At 40.6% G+C, this 25107-nt stretch overlaps 1 protein-coding gene across 4 annotated transcripts in view; it reads left to right on the plus strand.

Annotated features, from left to right (window-relative positions):
• egflam (EGF-like, fibronectin type III and laminin G domains) overlaps positions 1 to 25107 on the plus strand; it is a 38334-nt gene that overhangs the window by 4567 nt on the left and 8660 nt on the right. For 2 of the 4 annotated variants that reach the window (XM_058071427.2, XM_078789493.1), the window contains exons 2-12: positions 4567 to 4676; positions 9132 to 9218; positions 9460 to 9486; positions 12423 to 12540; positions 12622 to 12757; positions 14938 to 15104; positions 18430 to 18536; positions 18605 to 18819; positions 23916 to 24103; positions 24181 to 24281; positions 24343 to 24443. In XM_058071427.2, the coding sequence (XP_057927410.2) occupies positions 4567 to 4676; positions 9132 to 9218; positions 9460 to 9486; positions 12423 to 12540; positions 12622 to 12757; positions 14938 to 15104; positions 18430 to 18536; positions 18605 to 18819; positions 23916 to 24103; positions 24181 to 24281; positions 24343 to 24443 (1357 nt within the window). The remainder of the gene's footprint in view (positions 1 to 4566; positions 4677 to 9131; positions 9219 to 9459; positions 9487 to 12422; positions 12541 to 12621; positions 12758 to 14937; positions 15105 to 18429; positions 18537 to 18604; positions 18820 to 23915; positions 24104 to 24180; positions 24282 to 24342; positions 24444 to 25107) is intronic. The other 2 variants (XM_058071429.2, XM_058071430.2) reach the window with 2 other exon arrangements.

Consider the following 25107-nt stretch of genomic DNA (forward strand, 5'->3'; position numbering starts at 1 on the left):
CTGTGATTGGAGGAAATGGGCGGAATATACCGTTTTGGGGGTTTAGCGCCCCCTTGCAAATAGACTGCATAAGCAAGGGAAACAATGGCATGTGTGTCACCATTTTGTGCCACAAAACGGCGGTCGAGTGGTTAGCACGTAGACCTCACAGCTAGGAGACCAGGGTTCAATTCCACCCTCGGCCATCTTTGTGTGGAGTTAGCATGTTTTCTCCGGGTATTCCGGTTTCCTCCCACATTCCAAAAACATGCTAGGTTAATTAGCGACTCCAAATTGTCCATAGGTATGAATGTGAGTGTGAATGGTTGTTTGTCTATATGTGCCCTGTGATTGGAGGAAATGGGCGGAATATACCGTTTTGGGGGTTTAGCGCCCCCTTGCAAATAGACTGCATAAGCAAGGGAAACAATGGCATGTGTGTCACCATTTTGTGCCACAAAACGGCGGTCGAGTGGTTAGCACGTAGACCTCACAGCTAGGAGACCAGGGTTCAATTCCACCCTCGGCCATCTTTGTGTGGAGTTAGCATGTTTTCTCCGGGTATTCCGGTTTCCTCCCACATTCCAAAAACATGCTAGGTTAATTAGCGACTCCAAATTGTCCATAGGTATGAATGTGAGTGTGAATGGTTGTTTGTCTATATCTGCCCTGTGATTGGAGGAAATGGGCGGAATATACCGTTTTGGGGGTTTAGCGCCCCCTTGCAAATAGACTGCATAAGCAAGGGAAACAATGGCATGTGTGTCACCATTTTGTGCCACAAAACGGCGGTCGAGTGGTTAGCGTGTAGACCTCACAGCTAGGAGACCAGGTTTCAATCCCACCCTCGGCCATCTCTGTGTGGAGTTAGCATGTTAATATACAGTTTTGGGGGTTTAGCGCCCCCCCCTTAAAGACACTAAAAACAAGCAAAAGAAGAAGAATGCTAACTGTAAAAACAAATTGCAGACCTCTGAAGTCTTTGTCCTTCAATAAGTTCCTGCGCTGACATTTACCTTTTCTAGATATCAAGGCTGCTCCAGCACACTCTACTCTCATTAAAATGGCATCCTGTTGCTTTTAAGGCCCCACCAGCCCACCATTGATCTCCTGAGTAACATCAGGCTGCACATGAGTCACTGGCTGCTACCTGCACACACACACACACACACACACACACACACACACTTACCTCCATCCCTGGATGGAGGTAGGCAAGTTGTGTGCAATTAAAAAGGTCTCATGGTGATCACCTGTTCACAATGAAACGTTACTTTGTTGTTTATAGTGTTTTGGTGAGAGACGCAGGGTAGATTGCGCTCCTGTAAACGATTTTAGAATGACAAAAAAATGCTACGCTAAAGTGCGCTCTCACGCTAGGCGAGAGTGTGCTTTAGTCGCCCGGCGTGTGGTCTTTTCGATTTTAATTCGAAAAAAATGTATTTGTCCTCAAGGGTGCGATTTAAAGCACAACACTACAAAAGCAAATAACCATCGAGGTATCTAATTAGCACCAGCTAAAAAAAAAAAAGGCATGAACAATTCTGATGCGGTTTTCCCCATTTCCAAAAAAAAAAACAGCAGTAGATGCATTTGAAGTATCAGGAATGGTCCGAATCCAGCAGTTATCTACCCCTGGGTGCGCTTGTGCAACTTAGCTATTGGTGTGAAAGTCATGGTTGTTACATTAGCTGTACTGTTGTTTCGAATGAAGTCGTCAGTGCTATAAAAACTGTAATATACTTCTTTATAAATGACCACATGGTCGATGAGAGCTATGGTTCTTTTTCCACTTTCTCATGCCTTCTAAATTATTATTATAGTAAGCTTAACCCTTAGATGTATAAGTGGGTCATTTTAGGGGAGTTCAGGCCCCCCGAAAAATTAATTTGATATTTTTTATAGATTTTTTATTTATTGATTTTTTTTTTTTTTACAAAAAAATATCTGACAAATTTTACTTTATTAATACTAGCCTACTACTAATAATAATTTATTATTACTAATAATAAATAACTTTATTATTACTACTAATAATAATTTATTTGATTATTACTACTAGTAATAATCAGAAGAATAATAATGATGATAGTAATAATAATAGGCTAATTAAAAATATAGTAATATTATTATATTTTAGGGGGGGCTTCAGTCCCCCTAAAATGTTCTTAAGCCCCCCTAAATAATTTGACATTTTTTATAGATTTTTTATTTATTGTTTTTTTTTTTTTACAAAAAATTATCTGACAAATTTTATATAATAGGGCAAAAGCAGGCTAATAAGCAAGCCAATAAGCAGGCTAATACTAGCCTACTACTACTACTACTACCAGTAGTAGAAATAATCAGAACAATAATTATGATAGTAATAGTAGTAGGCTAATTACAATTATAATAATGATTATTATATTTTAGGGGGGGCTTCAGTCCCCCTAAAATGTTCTTAAGCCCCCCTAAATAATTTGATATTTTTTATAGATTTATTTATTTATTTATTTATTTTTTATAAAAAATATCTGACAAATTTTATATAATAGGGCAAAAGCAGGCTTATAAGCAAGCCAATAAGCAGGCTAATACTAGCCTACTATTACTACTACTACTAGTACTAGTAATAATCAGAAGAAGAATTATGATAGTCATAATAATAATAGGCTAATTGATAATATAATAATGATTATTATATTTTTATTAGTTAAAGAGTCGTCTACCACTAAATGGTGCCTTATAATTCCTTCATCACACACCTTGTCGGTCTCTCACTTCATTTAGTTGTGAAGCAAATTAGCCCTTTATTTAGAATTTTCCTATTCATCATGCAGCAATGTAACCTCTTGAAACCTGTTGGTGGTCGTTCCTTCGTCACACACCTTGTCGGTCGCTCACTTTATTTTGTTGTGAAGCAAATTAGCCCTTTATTTTGAAATTTCCTCTTCATCATGGAGCAATCCAACCTCTTGAAACCTGTTGGTGGTCGTTCCTTCATCACACACCTTGTCGGTCGCTCACTTCATTTTGTTGTGAAGCAAATTAGCCCTTTGTTTTGAATTTTCCTCTTCATCATGCAGCAATCCAACCTCTTGAAACCTGTTGGTGGTCGTTCCTTCGTCACACACCTTGTCGGTCGCTCACTTTATTTCGTTGTGAAGCAAATTAGCCCTTTATTTTGAATTTTCCTCTTCATCATGCAGCAATCTAACCTCTGGAAACCTGTTGGTGGTCGTTCCTTCGTCACACACCTTGTCGGTCGCTCACTTTATTTCGTTGTGAAGCAAATTAGTTCTTTTTTTTAAATTTTCCTCTTCATCATGCAGCAATCCAACCCCTTGAAACCTGTTGGTGGTCGTTCCTTTGTCACACACCTTGTCGGTCTCTCACTTTATTTTGTTGTGAAGCAAATTAGCCCTTTGTTTTGAATTTTCCTCTTCATCATGCAGCAATCCAACCTCTTGAAACTTGTTGGTGGTCGTTCCTTCGTCACACACCTTGTCGGTCGCTCACTTTATTTCGTTGTGTAGCAAATTAGCCCTTTATTTGGAAATTTCCTCTTCATCATGCAGCAATCCAACCTCTTGAAACCTGTTGGTGGTCGTTCCTTCGTCACACACCTTGTCGGTCTCTCACTTTATTTCGTTGTGAAGCAAATTAGCCCTTTATCTGGAAATTTCCTCTTCATCATACAGCAATCCAACCTCTTGAAAGCTGTTGGTGGTCGTTCCTTCGTCACACACCTTGTCGGTCGCTCACTTTATTTCGTTGTGAAGCAAATTAGCCCTTTATTTGGAAATTTCCTCTTCATCATGCAGCAATCTAACCTCTTGAAACCTGTTGGTGGTCGTTCCTTCGTCACACACCTTGTCGGTCGCTCACTTTATTTCGTTGTGAAGCAAATTAGCCCTTTATTTTGAAATTTCCTCTTCATCATGCAGCAATCTAACCTCTTGAAACCTGTTGGTGGTCGTTCCTTCGTCACACACCTTGTCGGTCTCTCACTTTATTTCGTTGTGAAGCAAATTAGCCTTTTTTATTTTCCTCTTCATCATGCAGCAATCTAACCTCTTGAAACCTGATGGTGGTCGTGTAACATCCCGGTGACGGTTGGCGGTCTGTAGTAGTTTAACGCTTGTCATATTTTGTATTGGGCCTGCTGCTTTCCGGGTCTACAGCTAGATGTCTACAGCTCATCGGGGGGGGGGGGGGGGGGGTGGAGAAGAGATGAGGAGTGTTGATCTGCTGTTTAGCATTTTAATCAACACTTCAACTTGATTGTGGCCGTCTTCTGTACTTCTAAGTGTGTGTCAATGAGCTTATGAGGATCCTTGTGAGAGTTTATATGTCCTTGTTAGAGTCAGTCGGCCATCACGGACGCTGATGATCATCAGCCTACATTCTCCTCATCTGTCTTTTGTGTGTGGACTACTCTATAAGTAGATGTTGATTTTCCATAGCCTAACTAAGATCTTACATTTGCACAAACTGATGCAGCGACGTTGAATATGATTTTATGAAGCAATTGTATTTGATTTAATTCCACTGTTCATTGTGTGTTCATTGTGTTGTGTTCAATGTCTACTCGTGCAAAACCAGATCGCCTGAGCCCTCCGTTGGACATCCAGCTGGAAACGGTCAACTGCACCGCCTTCAGTGTGCGATGGAAGATGCCCCGACGACACGTCAGCACCATCACCGGATACAAGGTTGGCGCACGTTCTCTATATTTTCTCACGTTTCCAAACAGGCTTGGAGGTGAAAGGCTGAGGACTTCCGAATTTCATCCTCAGCTCTGGACTTTCTTAGCTTAATCTGACATAATCATAATAATTAAAAAAAATAAAATAATAATAAAACAGACAGACCCTTTTCATGTAACGGCGATTAACCAATTTATCCACACTTTCCTCCGCATCTTTGTCCCCACTGCGAGCCACTCATAAGGGTGGCTTTTAATGCAGCACGACAGCCTTGAGCCCTGCATTGACATTTTGGAAATACATTTGATGGAACCCTTCAGCAGCAGTGAAAATAGCCCTCTGATGGCTGATGCCTTTAAGCACTAAAGTAGGACATTAATGGACGTATGGCTCAGGTGGTAGCAGGGATTTCTTTTTACTTCCTGTCATGCTTCTACAAACTTTTATTGAGCCAAGACGCATCATTCATAATAATTCATAACCGGATAACCGCAAAACCCCCTACAAAAAAAATAAATAAAAAGCATTAAAATGCCTATTTTACATACTCTAAACCAGGGTTAAATGACCAGAAGACAAGAAGTGGCAGTCAAACAGGCCAGAAATGCTACTAACTCAATGATAAAGTGTAAAAGGAAGTCTTGAGCCGGGACTTGAACATTTCTACTGAGCTCTAATATTAGCAGGGAGTGTATTCCACAGTGTTGGAGCCCCAATAGAAAAGGCTCTATAGCAGGGGCCTCAAACTAGTGTCCTGCGGGCCACATTTGGCCCGCGGACCGCCTTGATATGAAAGTTTAATGTTAGTGCGGCCCGCGCAAGTTTGATATGGATGCTGTATGGTATCATGTACCCAGAAAAAATTATTACGTTTGATTAACGTTCATGTTAAAGGTTAAATAACTATTAATAGTTATCCTCCCTATTCGTGTGGAAGTGGTAAGTTTTTGGCTATTTAAGTTTAAAGGAAATAACTTGAAGACTACCGTTTAGGTTACCGTTTAGTCGTCTTCCTACTTCTTTTGGACATGTGGAACTGTGAACTGATTATGTGATGCATTCAATTGTAATCTGATGCATGTTCAAATGAAATGAAACCATTACTATTTTTTCTATAGGTTTTATAGTTGGACTTGTAACATGCATGCTGAAAACGTACATTGCGTTTAGGGAATCAGAGCTTTAGCCCTCCCAAAAATGGATTCAAAACACGAGTGCCACTTTAAACTGGTCTCTGGGTGTTCCATGTGACGAGGCTGAGTCCATTCTTCAGTGGATGGTACTCTAAAGGAGACATTTTCAACATAGCCAGAGTAAAAACAAATAACCGCAAATCAAATTTACACACCTTTTTTTTTTTTCCCCCTGCCTGGATGTCCATTTTTCCTGCACAGACCATTAAAGTGGGCGGCTCTTCAGCTTTTAAAGCGCCTGTCACGCCGTCGAAGATGGTGGCCTTGAGAGAGGCTGATGTTTTAGATGGAGGTTCTTCATTTGTTCAGTTTAGAGACAGGCAACGACATCAATCTTTATTTAGCACTTTGTCAATACAGTATATTCTTTTTTGTCTCTGCCACATGTGCTTTGACGCCGAAGTGGGACGTGGGATATTTTCTTTTATATAACGTACATCCACAAATACTTGCATCAAAGTGGGAATTAGTACAAAATGTGGGTAACATTGGTTTTCGGCATTAATCGGTTCCAAAAGGCCTGGAACCTATGAAAAACGAATCAATTGTTCCCGCATATGATCATTAAATCCATTTAATGTGTTCCAGTCTCCCAAAAATATTAACACAAAAGTCATTTAATGGAGAATAATTACAGTTACAGTTAAACCAAGCAAAGTACTTCAGTTAAGGATAATAAATTCCAACTCATTAGGGCTCTAAAAAAAATGTTAAAATCTATGTTTTCTATGCTCCAACTACAAAAATATTACATTTATTAATATTGACGTAATTGTAGTTTGCATGAATTTACTTATGACAGTCGGGTCTGCAACCAATGAACCACACAATAATAAAACAAGGCCTATTATAATTATTTTTCCCTTTTTTTGCTGTTTATTTTTTTTTCTAAATATATAGTAAATTTTCTTCATAAATATCTTTGAATTTTTTTGCGCGTGACTTTATTTTATTATGTTTATTTTTATTATTTTTTTATTATTTTTTAAATATATTTTTATATATTATTATATATTATTGTACATTATTATATATTATTATATATACTATTGTATTAAGTATTATATTAATTATTATATTTATATTATTATATTTTATATTATTATTTATTATTATTATTTTTAACTTTTTTCTCCACACAAATTTCCTATAATTACAACTTTATTTTGTTTTGTTAGTTTCCCATTAGCACTAGTGAGGATAAGCGGCATAGAAAATGGATGGATGGATGTTTCTCATAACATTACCACTAGAGACGTCCGATAATTATAGGTAGCGATAATTATCGATATCAGTCTAAAAATGTGATATCGCTCAACATCGGTATCGGATCATTTTCTGATCATGAAAACGGATATTTAAAAAAATACTGTAAACAACGCATATGTTTTAGGAGATCAGTATCAGCTGATATCGATATCAGAAATTGAAAGTTGGACAATATGGGCATATCGGTTTTTACCAAAAAAGCCAATATCGGACATCCCTAATTATTTTTTGTATTAATAATGAATTTTGTACACATAAATGTCTTTTAAATACCACTTTTTTCTCTTGATATTCCCATAATATTTTGACTTTATTCTTACATTCTTACACAACCTTTTTCAAAGTAGTTTTTTTTAATATTTCAACTTTGTGCTACTAAAATTACATTTTTCCACATAATATAACATCATCACCACATTATTGTTTTTTTTTTTCAATTTTTGCTTTTTTTTTTTTTTGCTTTCTTGTTAAATTATATTTTCCGAATTTGGGTCACACAGGTCACACTTTGACCACCCCTGTCTTAACCGATGTCACCTTGTTGTTCTTTAGAACAAAAACGAGTTAAGACCGAACCAAGTGGCGTCTCAGTTGCTTCCAGACAGCATTATTTATCAATATTTCCTTCACTATTTATTAAAATGTAAGTGTACACGAATGCAGAGTACCTTGGTGACCTTCCTTCCTTCCTTCCTTCCTTCCTAATTTGAGTGTTCCATTAACAAAGTGTGACTACTGTGTGTGTGCTTGGACCATATGTCTGCACTAAGAGGATTAGTCAGCGAGCTGCAGTTAGCTTACAAACAACTTGCAGATAAGCGTGTGTGTGTGTGTGTGTGTGTGTTGTCTTCATTAGGCCAATCACTGGGTAGAGTAACCTCTGCCAAGGAGGTTCACTGTTCATTGTTGTGTGCGACTTCTGCTTTTTCATATAGTCTCAAACACGCGGGCCAAAAGTGGCCCGCAGGACACTAGTTTGAGGCCCCCGCCTTTGATATGAAAGTTTAATGTCAGTGCGGCCCTCGCAAGTTTGATATGGATGCCGTATGGTATCATGTACCCAGAAAAAATTATTACGTTTGATTAATGTTCATGTTAAAGGTTAAATAACTGTTAATAGTTATCCTCCCTATCCGTGTGGAAGTGGTAAGTTTTTGGCTATTTAAATTGAAAGGAAATAACTTGAAGGCTACCATTTAGGTCGCTAGCTCTCGAGTTTGCGAGTTAGCATGTGTCTCAAGACCCTGCAGTTGCGCAATATGTTGTAAATAAAAAGAGTATAAATGTGACTATAGTCGTGTTTTGTCATGTCTACAGGGCTCTAATAATGCTTTGTTCATTTTAATCTGAAAAAAATAATTTGTCTACCCACCAACTATATGTGGTTTCTTAAGTTTTTATTATTATTTATTTTTCATCTTATTTTGTGTAGAAAAATAAAAAGTAAGATATTTGAGAACAGTGGAATGTTTTATCAGAGCTTTTATTGTAGAAAATTGGAACCAAAGTGAATTTTTTTTAATTTTTTTTGTTTTTAATAAACAACCATTCACACTCACATTCATACTTATGGACAATTTGGAGTCGCTAATTAACCTAGCATGTTTTTAGAATGTGGGAGGAAACCGGAGTACCCGGAGAAAACCCACGCATGCACAGGGAGAACATGCAAACTCCACACAGAGATAGCCGAAGGTGGAATTGAACCCTGGTCTCCTAGCTGTGAGGTCTGCGTGCTAACCACTCGACCACGGTGCCGCTCCTACTGTATATATAAACATAGTAAATGAAGTATCTAATTATGACACTAACCGTTATTGCTTCACTGCTTAGTCACACACTAGTGATGGTAAGGTACATCTGTAGACACATCTCTGAGGTGTCTTGCATAGGAACACGACGACAGTGTTTGGGTGGATGGACCTCCTGAGCTTCTGTCACTATCTTGGTGGATGACCGTGCTCTCATATATATATATATATGTGTGTGTGTGTTCTAGGTGTTTTACACAGAGATAAAAAATGGCCGTCCGCTGGGCACGGCGTCTGTGCAGGAAGTGCCTCTCAGTTTGGACATGCTGACAACTGTAAGTTCTTGTTTTTTTCTCCAATGACCTTTTACTGTAAGCTAACGTAAGGATGCGCTACCACCATGCATTTCTCCTTTTTGTGTTGTTGGGACCTGAAATTGAATAGCGTCTCATCCACAAAGGAGCGTACTTCCGAGGAAATGTTAGATGATCCTTTTAGTGATGAATGTGTTATTAGAAATGTCTGCACTCCGCCGCATTCAAACACTCATCGGTCTATGCTGTCATTTTCTCAAAGGGCCAATTTGATGGGCAGGCAAGCTTTGTAAGTACATTTTCGTGTTTTATAGCAAATGTGTGTGTGTGTGTAAGTAGAGTTATTAGGATGTCGATCTTTCTGTCCCATTACATTCATTCATTTTCTATCTATATTGCCTTCTAATGTATTTTTTTTCCCAATGTGAATATTTTTCCTCAGTGTTCTGCTTTTTTTTTTTGGCACTATGCAGTACAGCTCACAGCACACAATAAAGTTTTTTTTGTACATGGATAAATATGCAAAAAAAAAAGTGCACACAGAGGCAGCTTTGAAAAAGAAATGTTTTCCAGGGATTAACTGCATTATGAGAAAATGATATAATAGTATTTTTTATTTAAAAAAAATAATTATTAATTATAATTAATTAATTTTAAAAATCATACTTGTCTTGTATATTTCTTAGCTAACTTTTGTTAAGTCGCTGTGTGATGATTTTAGCAGAATTTTGTACAATGACACAATGAGTCAGATTGTTACATTGAGTAATGTTTTTCTGCGTCGTCAGTTAATTTAGAGCTTGTGATTAGCGCCTGTCAAAAAAAAGAGCTACCATTTCCACAGGATTCAATTTTTAAAAAAAAAAAAAGTAGCGGCTCATACACTGGAAATTACAGTACTTTTTGCTGTATCTTTTGTCTTTTGTCCCTTTTTAGCTATTGTAGCCATTTTTTGTTCTATTACATTCATTCATTTTCTATCTATATTGCTTTCTAATGTATTTTTTTTCCCAATGTGAATATTTTTCCTCAGTGTTCTGCTTTTTTTTTTTGGCACTATGCAGTACAGCTCGGCATGTACCGGGATTTCACGTGTACGAGCCGCACACAATAAAGTTTTTTTTGTACATGGATAAATATGCAAAAAAAAAGTGCACACAGAGGCAGCTTTGAAAAAGAAATGTTTTTCAGGGATTAACTGCATTATGAGAAGATGATAAAATAGTATTTTTTATTAAAAAAATAATTATTAATTATAATTAATTAATTTTAAAAATCATACTTGTCTTGTATATTTCTTAGCTAACTTTTGTTAAGTCGCTGTGTGATGATTTTAGCATGATTTTGTACAATGACACAATGAGTCAGATTGTTACATTGAGTAATGTTTTTCTGCATCGTCAGTTAATTTAGAGCTTGTGCTTCTGCTTTTTTTTTGGCACTATGCAGTACAGCTCGGCATGTACCGGGATTTCACGTACACAATAAAGTTGGAGAGGAAAAAACAGATTTGTACATGGATAAATATGCAAAAAAAAAAAAAAGCACACAGAGGCAGCTTTGAAAAAGAAATGATTTCCAGGGATTAACTGCATTATGAGAAGATGATAAAATAGTTTTTTTAATGGAAAAAATAATAATTAATTAATTAAAAAAATCATACTTGTCTTGTATACTTCTTAGCTAACTTTTGTTAAGTCGCTGTGTGATGATTTTAGCATAATTTTGTACAATGACACCACAAGTCAGATTGTTATGTTGAGTAATGTTCTCCTTCATCGTCAGTTCATTAATCAGAATCAGAATCAGAAAAGGTTTATTGCCATGTATGATCAAACACATACTAGGAATTTGTTTTGGTATAGTAGGTGCAGACACATCTATTAAAAAGAATGAAAAATACAAAATACAAAATATACAGAATAAGAGCTTGTGATTGGCGCCTGTCAAAAAAAGAGCTACCATTTCCACAGGGTTCAAATTAAAAAAAAAAAAAAAGTGCACACAGAGGCAGCTTTGAAAAAGAAATGTTTTCCAGGGATGAACTGCATTATGAGAATATGATAAAATAGTTTTTTAATTTTTTTTTAATTAATTATTAATTATAATTAATTTAAAAATTCATACTTGTCTTGTATATTTCTTAGCTAACTTTTGTTAAGTCGCTGTGTGATGATTTTTTGGAATGTGGGAGGAAACTGGAGTCGCGGGGGGTGCTGGAGCCTATCCCAGCTGTCTTTGAGCGAGAGGCGGGGTACACCCTGGACTGGTGGCCAGCCAATCACAGGGCACATATAGACAAACAACCATTCACACTCACATTCATACCTATGGACAATTTGGAGTCGCCAATTAACCTAGCATGTTTTTGGAATGTGGGAGGAGACCGGAGTACCCGGAGAAAACCCACGCATGCACGGGGGAGAACATGCAAACTCCACACAGAGATGGCCGAGGGTGGAATTGAACCCTGGTCTCCTAGCTGTGAGGTCTGCGCACTAACCACTAGACCGCCGTGCCGCCCCTAATTATCAATTATGATTAATTAATTTAAAAAATTATACTTGTCTTGTCTATTTTTTAGCTAACATTTGTTAAGTCGCTGTGTGATGATTTTAACATAATTTTGTACAATGACACAAATTTCCACACGGTTCAAATTTTTTTTTTTAAAAAGTAGCAGCTCATACCCTGGAAATTACGGTACTTTTTGCTGTATCTTTTGTTCAAATTTTTTTAAAGGTACCAAAATGTCTGATCCATACCTTTTGGTACCCAGCTTTTGGGGTTCAAACCACAGTCACGGGGATGAAGACATAGGCCAGGATTGTACTGATAATCACATGACCCAGACTTTTCTCTTATTGTTTGCATCTAAATCAATTCACATTTGCAAGAAATAACACCATTAAGAGCTGACTTGTATTTGTACTTGTATATTTCTTATCTACATTTTTTGGGTGTTAAGTTGCTGTGTGATGATTTTAGCACAAAAAGTCATCATGCACAATTTTAACTTTATTTCTGTGCTGACCTGACTTTTATTTCAATATTTTGAATCCAAATCAAGTCAGATTTGCCTGAAATAACCCCATCATGAGCAGAACCAGACCCCTACGCATCTTTTTCAATGGTGTTGATATGCTACGGTACACATAAACAGAATGTAGCGTGCCAAACTGTACTGCTTCATGGAAATGCTTACTTCCTTTATGTACCTTCTAGGATGTGGATGTTGCAAATTTAAAGGTTAACACTAAGTACCGAGTGAGTGTCGGCGCCTACGGTTGGGCCGGGGAGGGTCGACCCAGCATGCCCCGAGACGTCGGTACCGGCTCACATGGTGAGTGGAAAAAAAAACATGCCTGTTCATGTTCAGTGATTATAACGCTTACTATATCTTTTGTTCTCACTCCGCGTGTAGAAATGTGCATGCCACCGTCACCCCCGACTCAGCCTGTCGTCATGGCGATATCTGACACGGAGCTGGCGCTGTCATGGCAGCAGGGGGAGAGCGAAGGAAGTGCACCTGTGCTCCACTTCCTGGTTGCTTATATCAGGTGGGCCGTGATGAACGAGGATTTATTACTATGTTGTTGATACCCTCCGTTTATAGAATAATATTAGTGACCTAAAAATTCACTACTTTTGTTCCAGAAGGGTCTTATATGCAGCGTCTTTGGGTGAGAGGCGGGGTATACCCTGGACTGGTGGCCAGCCAATCACAGGGCACATATAGACAAACAACCATTCACACTCACATTCATACCTATGGACAATTTGGAGTCGCTAATTAACCTAGCATGTTTTTGGAATGTGGGAGGAAACCGGAGTACACGGAGAAAACCCACGTATGCACAGGGAGAATATACAATAATAATAATAATAATAATGCTCTTTAATACAGTTGAAAAGCCAACATTTAAAAAAATGCTGCAAAGGTTTGACAGACAGTACAAATTCATTAATTCATTAATTTTCTACCGCTTATCCTCACGAGGGTCGCCGGGGTGCTGGAGCCTATCCCAGCTGTTTTGGGGCAAGAGGCGAGGAACACCCTGGACTGGTGGCCAGCCAATCACAGGGCACATATAGACAAACAACCATTCACACTCACATTCATACCTATGGACAATTTGGAGTCGCTAATTAACCTAGCATGTTTTTGGAATGTGGGAGGAAACCGGAGTACACGGAGAAAACCCACGTATGCACAGGGAGAATATACAATAATAATAATAATAATAATGCTCTTTAATACAGTTGAAAAGCCAACATTTAAAAAAATGCTGCAAAGGTTTGACAGACAGTACAAATTCATTAATTCATTAATTTTCTACCGCTTATCCTCACGAGGGTCGCCGGGGTGCTGGAGCCTATCCCAGCTGTTTTGGGGCAAGAGGCGAGGAACACCCTGGACTGGTGGCCAGCCAATCACAGGGCACATATAGGCAAACAACCATTCACACTCACATTCATACCTATGGACAATTTGGAGTCGCCAATTAACCTAGCATGTTTGTGTTAATTTGTAGGGCTCTTAGTTGACTTTGGATAAAATCTAACCAATCAGGTTTGACTCTGCAAATCCTTAGTCGAAAAGACAGCCCTGCTTTTCATGCATGTTGTGGATCACAATGTGACCAAGATGATTCACTGTGTGAACACAGTCCTCCTTCAATACAACAAAGAGGCCATATTGGTTTGTGCATCGTACAGAACAAAGCATCTTCTCATGTCGTCAGTCTACACATTGAAGCCAGATAGTGTCAGATATCATTTTCTCGAAGTGTTGCAAAAAACACAGCAAGGCGACTTGTTTTTTGAACGACACCTCCACCAACCCCAGTGTGACACATTCGGTAGAAATCCTTTGTTGGATATAAAAAGCATCAAATATATAAAAAAGCAAAAAAAAAAGCGGCTGTTGTGAACAAAGAAAGGCGGATTTTTAACGGAATCTGACCCCTGGGGTCGTCAACATCAACATGTGACCCCATGTTAGCTTCACACAGTGGCGTTTGTCAACACATTTCATGTGACGCTGATAATAAACATTGGTAAATTAAATACCTCCTCTCCGTGAATCACCGCCTTATCGTGGTGGAGGGGTTTGAGTGCCCGAGTGATCCGAGGAGCTATGTTGTCTGGGGTTATGTGCCCCCTGGTAGGGTCTCCCAAGGCAAACAGGTCCGAGGTGACATATGAAGACCCATATGAACAAGAGGAGAAAACGTACCTCGCCTGGATGTGGGATACCGGGGCCTCACCCCGGAGCCAGGCCCGCATTGGGAAGGGCTCGCAGGCGAGCGCCTGGTGGTCGGGCCTTCACCCGTGGAGCCCGAAGAAGCCACACGAGATCTCCCCCTCGTAGACCCACCACCTACGGGGGCAAGCATAAGGGTCCGGTGCAATGTGTGTTGGGTGCGTAGGCGACCTGGTCTTCGGCGGCCAAATCTGGTTCTCAGAGGCCCGGACGCCTCCCTGGTGAGGGAAAAGCAGACCTAGGGGGGGCAGACCTAGGACACGCTGGAGGGACTATGTCTCACAGCTGGCCTGGGAACGCCTTGGTGTCCTCCCGGTGGAGCTGGAGGAGGTGGCCGGGGACCGGGAAGTCTGGGCTTCCCTACTAAGACTGCTGCCCCCGCGACCCGGACCCGGATAAGCGGAGGAAAATGGATGGATGGAAATTAAATACCTCTCCCACTGACTTTTTTTTTTTAAACCTTGTCATCCACAGGCCGGAAATGGACACGGAGTGGACGTACATCCGAGAGGCCATTGGGACCAACTCCATGGTGCTGAAGGGCCTGATACCAGAAACGGAGTACCAGTTTGTCATCAGAGCCGTCAACTTGTACGGAGCCAGCCCGCCGAGCCACGTCAATAACCCGGTGCGCACTCTGGGTAAGGTTGTTTTTTTTTTGTTTATCACTGCTTGCTACTTTCTCTTCACACTATTGCTAGCGTCAGTGGGTCAGTGGGTCAGTGGGTTACCCACCACAGCCTCTGGACACAAGTCATTTACTTTACGTGTTTTGATGCTGCCATGTATGAGGGTTATGACGGACTGATTGATTTTACTGATTGAAAAAAAGATGAGTACCTGCAGCAGCTTAATGTAATGTCTTTACATGGATGTTGAGTCCGCGCATCTGTGTTTGTACAGAAAGGGTTTGATGCCTAGCAACAAGCAACCAAGCAAACATGTGAGCAACAAGCACATTTGACAGGATGGATGCATATATGGATCGATAATTACCCTTAATCCCCGTCCGTTAAGGCCGCACGTAACTGTAAACCGTAGGTGTCCATGTGGTAACATGGGATATTTACATAGAAAGACACATTATAAACCTTGCAATCCTATCAACACTCTGTTCCCAGTGTCTCAGAAGCTGGAGTAATTCCACACTTGATTAAACGTACCTAAGATTTGTCAGATCACAGTATAATTGCTGCATAAGACTTTTCCAATATTTGGATTTTTTTTACATGAAGTTGTATGACACCCCCATAAGTATAAACCTTGCAATCCTACCAACACTCTGTTCCCAGTGTCTCAGAAGCTGTAGTAATTCCACACTTGATGTTCTCCTCGTGCATGCGTGGGTTTTCTCCGGGTACTCCGGTTTCCTCCCACATTCCAAAAAAACATGCTAGGTTAATTAGCGACTCCAAATTGTCCATAGGTATGAATGTGAGTGTGAATGGTTGTTTGTCTATATGTGCCCTGTGATTGGCTGGCGACCAGTCCAGGGTGTACCCCACCTCTCGCCTGAAGACAGCTGGCATAGGCTCCGGCACCCCCGTGACCCTCGTGAGGAAAAGCGGTAGAAAATGAATGAATGATTTCGACTCGGTTGCACGGTGGTCGAGTGGTTAGCGCGTCTCCAGCTAGGAGACTCGAGTTCAATCCCACTCTCGGCCATTTCTGTGCGGAGTTTGCATGTTCTCCCCGTGCATGCGTGGGTTTTCTCCGGGTACTCCGGTTTCCTCCCACATTCCAAAAAAACATGCTAGGTTAATTAGCGACTCCAAGTTGTCCATAGGTATGAATGTGAGTGTGAATGGTTGTTTGTCTATATGTGCCCTGCGATTGGCTGGCCACCAGTCCAGGGTGTACCCCGCCTCTCGCCTGAAGACAGCTGGGATAGGCTCCAGCACCCTCATGAGGAAAAACGGTAGAAAATGAATGAATGAATAATAATAAATAACAAAGGGTCTCCATTGTAGAGGACGATTGGTTGCCTTGGTTACATGGTTTCTGTTTGTCCGTGCCCTGATACATCTCTATTGCCTCCCTTAAATGCATGAAAATGTTTATATTCCTTTTATAATATTGTTGATACAGAAATTCACTTTTCGCAGTCTGGTCTGGGACCAAATAGCAGCGATAAATGAGGGACTACCATACTTTGGAAACAGTTCCCTGATGGTTACTATTTTACTAGATATGAGAAATAAGCCGTAACCATGAAATTTGCCCCTTTCCAAAAAAAAAAAAAAACAAAACAAAACATGCCAGTTAGGGCAGAGACGTTGAGACAGACAGACGGACAGAAGCGGCGGGATGGACGAGCGTGGGTTTCTCAGCGGGGGATGAAAGCGGGTTACGTTCAAGTCTCATCAGACGGGATTAAGCACGGGATGCCAGACCCCCTTCTCTGCCCGTCCTTCTACCCCCTGACACACACACACACACACACACACACACACACAATCACAATGCAGTGCTTCTTGAATGGGCAACAGGGGTGGGCCTGACGCACTGACATACTTTTCTTGCCACCCCCCCACTGACAGCCCCCACAGCGTGTGTGTATGAGTGTTTGTGTTGATACTGGCTTGAAAGCGGCTGCTGTGGTTTGCGGGGGGGGCGGGGGGGGGATTGTTACACAACAGTAGATTAGTTTGCCGGGTGCCCCCCCCCCCCCTATATGTGCCGGATTTAATGTTACTAGGCTGGCTTAATTAGCATTTTAAAACTTGCCATCATTCGGCTTTCATTAAAAAAGAGACATTGAAAGTACATTTAATGTAATTAAGTCTGTTTATGTTTCCCTCCTATAATAATAATACAACTCATCTTGTGCATTAGAAGCAGTGCATATGAATTTAAGTATTTGTTTTTTATTAAAGAATGCATGGAACAAAGACAATTAAGTGGGGGCAAGGGGGTATTGTTCTTATGTAAGATAAGATTAGGCTTTCCCAGCCTTAATACTCCATGTATGTTTTCGTGCTTACAACTGGACACATTTTCTTTTCAGGAAATGTGAAACTTTCAACATCACGAACAGAACTGTATCTTCTAGTGATGTGCGATACCACCCATTTTGTTCCCATGTGATACTTAATTTACCTTAAATAGATAGTAATAATAATAAATAGTTATTATAAATTTATAAATAAATCATATTTTATGATTCTATCCTCCTACATTCCAAAAACATGTTTTGGGGGTTTAGCGCCCCCCCCCCCTGCAAATAGACTACACAAGCAGTGGAAACGATGGCGTGTGTGTCGCCATTTTGTGCCACAAAGACGATGGCTCTTTATGCAAATGAGAAAATATGTAATATAAATAATGCAAATATTTACGTGGTATTTGTCAGTTTTTTCGACAAAATTCAGACAAATGAAATTGACACTGGGCTGCACGGCGGTCGAGTGGTTAGCGCGTAGACCTCACAGCTAGGAGACCAGGGTTCAATCCCACCCTCGGCCATCTCTGTGTGGAGTTAGCATGTTCTCCCCGTGCATGCGTGGGTTTTCTCCGGGTACTCCGGTTTCCTCCCACATTCCAAAAACATGCTAGGTTAATTAGCGACTCCAAATTGTCCATAGGTATGAATGTGAGTGTGAATGGTTGTTTGTCTATATGTGCCCTGTGATTGGCTGGCGACCAGTCCAGGGTGTACCCCGCCTCTCGCCCGAAGACAGCTGGGATAGGCTCCAGCACCCCCCGCGACCCTCGTGAGGAAAAAGCGGTAGAAAATGAATGAATAAATTAAATTAAATTAAATTAAATTAAATTAAATTAAATTAAATTAAATTAAATTAAATTAAATTAAATTAAATTAAATTAAATTAAATTAAATTAAATTAAATTAAATTAAATTAAATTAAAACGGGATCTTGAACACCATGACTCTAGAGTATACCCCAGTTTATTTTACTGGTGGGAAAGAAGATAGTATAATAAAATAGCTTGCTGGAATCCCAACAGGCGCATCAGACGTGGGCAGTGGCGACTACGGGCGTTACCTCACAGATGCCCAGATCAAAGACGACGAAGGTTTTGACGACTCGGACTATGACATCTTTATTGAGAAGGTAAGTGTTTAACGATTTAACGATGATCCCATCACATGCATGAATTTTCTCTTTGGTATTATTCCCAGATGAACGAGTTTCCTGACATCAGTCAAGACAGCGGAAAGTCGCAGCTTCGCTCTCGCTCCGGTCCGTCGGGTCAGAACATCGTTTACCGCATGAACACCATGGCTCCGCCCGACAACACTTCGCTTCCTTTGGACTCCTCCGCAACCTTGTCGAACTTATTCCCCACCAGCTCAGAACGGGACATCAGCACCGTGACCATCACTACCACCACCAGGTCAGCACTGGGAACATCATGGCAGCTTATGATGATGATGACGGTCTAGTCTTGATTCTTATTTTTTTAGAAGAATAATAAGAATTAGTATCATAGAAAAAAAAAAATAATAACTAGAAAATTACCGCGGAAATTTTGATGGGCTTGCCACCTGTGCTGTGAACCTCGGCTACCGTGCTAGCACCTAGCAAGACAGCCTCAAGTACCGAAAAGGTTGATAAAGTCCCATAGTGTCCCCACATCATGCCATGTGTCTATTTGCCTTTAGACATGAGTAAATTAGCTAAAATGCTAGCATACTGACAGTCATCATGCTAGCACCTAGCAAGACAGCCTCAAGTCCCAAAAGTGTCCAGGGAGTCCGATAGTGTCCCCACATCATACCATGTGTATATTTGCCTTTAGACATGAGTAAATTATTTAAAATGCTAAAACGCTAACAGTCATCATGCTAGCACCTGGCAAGAGAGCCTCAAATTTAGAAAGTGCCAAGGTTGTCCTATAACCTCCCTGCATCATGCCATGTGTGTATTTGCCTTTAGACATGAGTAAATTAGCTTAAATGCTAACATGCTAACGGCTACCATGCTAGCACCTAGCAAGAGGCCCTCAAGTTTAGGAACTACCAAGGTTGTCCTTTAACCTCCCTGCATCATACCATGTGTGTATTTGCCTTTAGACAGGAGTAAATTAGCTTAAATACTATCATGCTAGCACCTAGCAAGAGAGCCTCAAGTTTAGAAAGTGCCAAGGTCGTCCTATAACCTCCCTGCATCATGCCATGTGTGTATTTGCCTTTAGACATGAGTAAATTAGCTTAAAAGCTAACATGCTAACGGCTATGAAGCTAGCACCTAGCAAGAGAGCCTCAAGTTTAGAAAGTGCCATGGTTGTCCTATAACCTCCCTGCATCATACCATGTGTGTATTTGCCTTTAGACATGAGTAAATTAGCTTAAATGCTAACATGCTAACGGCTATCATGCTAGCACCTAGCAAGAGAGCCTCAAATTTAGAAAGTGCCATGGTTGTCCTTTAACCTCCCTGCATCATGCCATGCGTGTATTTGCCTTTAGACATGAGTAAATTAGCTTAAATGCTAACATGCTAACAGTCATCATGCTAGCACCTAGCAAGAGAGCCTCAAGTTTAGAAACTGCCAAGGTTGTCCTTTAACCTCCCTGCATCATACCATGTGTGTATTTGCCTTTAGACATGAGTAAATTAGCTTAAATGCTAACATGCTAACGGCTATCATGCTAGCACCTAGCAAGAGAGCCTCAAATTTAGAAAGTGCCATGGTTGTCCTATAACCTCCCTGCATCATGCCATGCGTGTATTTGCCTTTGGACATGAGTAAATTAGCTTAAATGCTAACATGCTAACAGTCATCATGCTGGCACCTAGCAAGAGAGCCTCAAGTTTAGAAACTGCCAAGGTTGTCCTTTAACCTCCCTGCATCATACCATGTGTGTATTTGCCTTTAAACATGAGTCAATTAGCTCAATGCTAACGGCTACCATGCTAGCACCTAGCAAGAGGCCCTCAAGTTTAGGAACTGCCAAGTTTGTCCTTTAACCTCCCTGCATCATACCATGTGTGTATTTGCCTTTAGACATGAGTAAATTAGCTTAAATGCTAACATGCTAACGGCTATCATGCTAGCACCTAGCAAGAGGCCCTCAAATTTAGAAAGTGCCATGGTTGTCCTATAACCTCCCTGCATCATGCCATGTGTGTATTTGCCTTTAGACATGAGTAAATTAGCTTAAATGCTAACATGCTAACAGTCATCATGCTAGCACCTAGCAAGAGAGCCTCAAGTTTAGAAACTGCCAAGGTTGTCCTTTAACCTCCCTGCATCATACCATGTGTGTATTTGCCTTTAGACATGAGTCAATTAGCTAAAGGCTAACGGCTACCATGCTAGCGCCTAGCAAGAGGCCCTCAAGTTTAGGAACTGCCAAGTTTGTCCTATAACCTCCCTGCATCAAACCATGTGTGTATTTGCCTTTAGACATGAGTAAATTAGCTTAAATGCTAACATGCTAACGGCTATCATGCTAACACCTAGCAAGAGAACCTCAAATTTAGAAAGTGCCATGGTTGTCCTATAACCTCCCTGCATCATGCCATGTGTGTATTTGCCTTTAGACATGAGTAAATTAGCTTAAATGCTAACATGCTAACGGCTATCATGCTAGCACCTAGCAAGAGAGCCTCAAATTTAGAAAGTGCCATGGTTGTCCTATAACCTTCTTGCATCATGCCATGCGTGTATTTGCCTTTAGACATGAGTAAATTAGCTTAAATACTAACATGCTAACAGTCATCATGCTAGCACCTAGGAAGAGAGCCTCAAGTTTAGAAACTGCCAAGGTTGTCCTTTAACCTCCTTGCATCATACCATGTGTGTATTTGCCTTTAGACATGAGTCAATTAGCTAAATGCTAACATGCTAACAGCTACCATGCTAGCACCTAGCAAGAGGCCCTCAAGTTTAGGAACTGCCAAGTTTGTCCTTTAACCTCCCTGCATCATACCATGTGTGTATTTGCCTTTAGACATGAGTAAATTAGCTTAAATGCTAACATGCTAACAGTCATCATGCTAGCACCTAGCAAGAGAGCCTCAAGTTTAGAAAGTGCCATGGTTGTCCTATAACCTCCCTGCATCATACCATGTGTGTATTTGCCTTTAGACATGAGTAAATTAGCTTAAATGCTAACATGCTAACGGCTATCATGCTAGCACCTAGCAAGAGAGCCTCAAATTTAGAAAGTGCCATGGTTGTCCTTTAACCTCCCTGCATCATGCCATGCGTGTATTTGCCTTTAGACATGAGTAAATTAGCTTAAATGCTAACATGCTAACAGTCATCATGCTAGCACCTAGCAAGAGAGCCTCAAGTTTAGAAACTGCCAAGGTTGTCCTTTAACCTCCCTGCATCATACCATGTGTGTATTTGCCTTTAGACATGAGTAAATTAGCTTAAATGCTAACATGCTAACGGCTATCATGCTAGCACCTAGCAAGAGAGCCTCAAATTTAGAAAGTGCCATGGTTGTCCTATAACCTCCCTGCATCATGCCATGCGTGTATTTGCCTTTGGACATGAGTAAATTAGCTTAAATGCTAACATGCTAACAGTCATCATGCTGGCACCTAGCAAGAGAGCCTCAAGTTTAGAAACTGCCAAGGTTGTCCTTTAACCTCCCTGCATCATACCATGTGTGTATTTGCCTTTAAACATGAGTCAATTAGCTCAATGCTAACGGCTACCATGCTAGCACCTAGCAAGAGGCCCTCAAGTTTAGGAACTGCCAAGTTTGTCCTTTAACCTCCCTGCATCATACCATGTGTGTATTTGCCTTTAGACATGAGTAAATTAGCTTAAATGCTAACATGCTAACGGCTATCATGCTAGCACCTAGCAAGAGGCCCTCAAATTTAGAAAGTGCCATGGTTGTCCTATAACCTCCCTGCATCATGCCATGTGTGTATTTGCCTTTAGACATGAGTAAATTAGCTTAAATGCTAACATGCTAACAGTCATCATGCTAGCACCTAGCAAGAGAGCCTCAAGTTTAGAAACTGCCAAGGTTGTCCTTTAACCTCCCTGCATCATACCATGTGTGTATTTGCCTTTAGACATGAGTCAATTAGCTAAATGCTAACGGCTACCATGCTAGCGCCTAGCAAGAGGCCCTCAAGTTTAGGAACTGCCAAGTTTGTCCTATAACCTCCCTGCATCAAACCATGTGTGTATTTGCCTTTAGACATGAGTAAATTAGCTTAAATGCTAACATGCTAACGGCTATCATGCTAACACCTAGCAAGAGAACCTCAAATTTAGAAAGTGCCATGGTTGTCCTATAACCTCCCTGCATCATGCCATGTGTGTATTTGCCTTTAGACATGAGTAAATTAGCTTAAATGCTAACATGCTAACGGCTATCATGCTAGCACCTAGCAAGAGAGCCTCAAATTTAGAAAGTGCCATGGTTGTCCTATAACCTCCCTGCATCATGCCATGCGTGTATTTGCCTTTAGACATGAGTAAATTAGCTTAAATGCTAACATGCTAACAGTCATCATGCTAGCACCTAGCAAGAGAGCCTCAAGTTTAGAAACTGCCAAGGTTGTCCTTTAACCTCCCTGCATCATGCCATGTGTGTATTTGCCTTTAGACATGAGTAAATTAGCTTAAATACTAACATACTAATGGCTACCATGCTAGCACCTAGCAAGAGAGCCTCAAGTTTAGAAAGTGCCAAGGTTGTCCTTTAACCTCCCTGCATCATGCCATATGTGTATTTGCCTTTAGACATGAGTAAATTAGCTTAAATACTAACATGCTAACGGCTATCATGCTAGCACCTAGCAAGAGAGCCTCAAGTTTAGAAACTGCCAAGGTTGTCCTTTAACCTCCCTGCATCATACCATGTGTGTATTTGCCTTTAGACATGAGTAAATTAGCTTAAATGCTAACATGCTAACGGCTATCATGCTAGCACCTAGCAAGAGGCCCTCAAGTTTAGGAACTGCCAAGTTTGTCCTTTAACCTCCCTGCATCATACCATGTGTGTATTTGCCTTTAGACATGAGTAAATTAGCTTAAATGCTAACATGCTAACAGTCATCATGCTAGCACCTAGCAAGAGAGCCTCAAGGTAAGAAAGTGCCAAGGTTGTCCTATAACCTCCCTAAACCATACCATGTGTGTATTGTCCTTTAGACATGAGTAAATTAGCTTAAATGCTAACATGCTAACGGCTACCATGCTAGGACCTAGCAAGAGAGCCTCAAGTTTAGAAACTGCCTTGGTTGTCCTTTAATCTCCCTGCATCATACCATGTGTGTATTTCCCTTTAGACATGAGTCAATTAGCTAAAATGCTAACATGCTAACATGCTATCAATTAGCATTTAGCATTTAGAAAAGTCTGTAAATTCTCGTTTTCCCTGGAATGGGGAAAATGTAATGCAAGCCCCATAGACTGCTACTTTGTAGCTGTCTATGGGGCTTGCATTACTGAGCAAGCCCATAATAAAAAAAATATATATTTTTTGGGGATTTTTTTTTATCTTCCTTTAGCACCACTTTGCCCGCATCCACCGCCACGCCCACCATGTCCCAGTGGAACGGCGATGTTCCACGCGTCTACCAACTGACCTGTGACGACACCGTGTGCCCCCCCGACAGCTTCTGCCTCAGCGACTTTGATAGCGGCGGATCACGCTGCCACTGCAACCTTGGACGTGCGGGGAACACTTGCTCTGAAGGTCAGAATGGCGTTGCTGTACTTAAACCACATAATGAAGCAACATTGCGTAATATCTGCATTCTGTTTCTTCTTCAGTGGTGTCTGTCAAGTTCCCCAGGTTCTACGGCTACTCCCACATGACCTTTGAACCTTTGAAGAACTCATATCAGTCTTTTCAGATCACAGTGGAGTTCAAGGTGAATGTATTGCTTATTCTGATCTGTTATCGAAAACAAAACATGGTCTCCGTGCTTTAAGGCGGACGCTGAGGATGGACTCCTGCTCTACTGCGGCGAGAACGAACACGGGCGTGGAGACTTCACCTCATTGGCTCTGGTGCGAGGCAAGCTGCATTACAGGTGAGGCGAGGGCACGCCGATATACTTGGGAATAAATGACCATGTGATCAATAGCCATGTTTACATGAGGAGTTTTTCTCTTTCCGAATGACTTTTCCGAAAACAATGGTATACATGGAAAGGAATATTCCAATCGCGTGTCTACATGCGACCTATAATCAACCAGAATAGTCAATGGGGCATTCACAGTAAAACGTAAACATCAACATCACGTGATACCGACTTCCTTGAGTTTTTCTTTCACTTGTTGGAATAACTCCGTATTCCCAGTTTTTCCTTCGTCCAGTCTTGAAATTTAGTTTGAATCAAAAACAAATTTTCCACAGCAGTCCAGTGCCGATTGCTCGCCTCCATTTTTTTAAATCGAAGAAATTAAATTAAATTAAATTAAATTAAATTAAATTAAATTAAATTAAATTAAATTAAATTAAATTAAATTAAATTAAATTAAATTAAATTAAATTAAATTAAATTCCGTTGCGAGTGGTTAGCACGCAGGCCTCACAGCTTGAGGACCCTAGTTCAATTCCACTCTCGGCCATCTCTGTGGAGTTTGCATGTTCTCCCCGTGCATGCGTAGGTTTTCTCCGGGTACTCCGGTTTCCTCCCACATTCCAAAAAAAACATGCTCGGTTAATTGGCAACTCCAAATTGTCCATAGGTA

The sequence above is a fragment of the Doryrhamphus excisus genome, linkage group LG3, assembly GCF_037039965.1.
Source record: "Doryrhamphus excisus strain RoL-2023G ecotype Guam linkage group LG3, RoL_Dexc_Guam_v1.1, whole genome shotgun sequence".
NCBI classification, from domain to species: Eukaryota; Metazoa; Chordata; class Actinopteri; order Syngnathiformes; family Syngnathidae; genus Doryrhamphus; species Doryrhamphus excisus.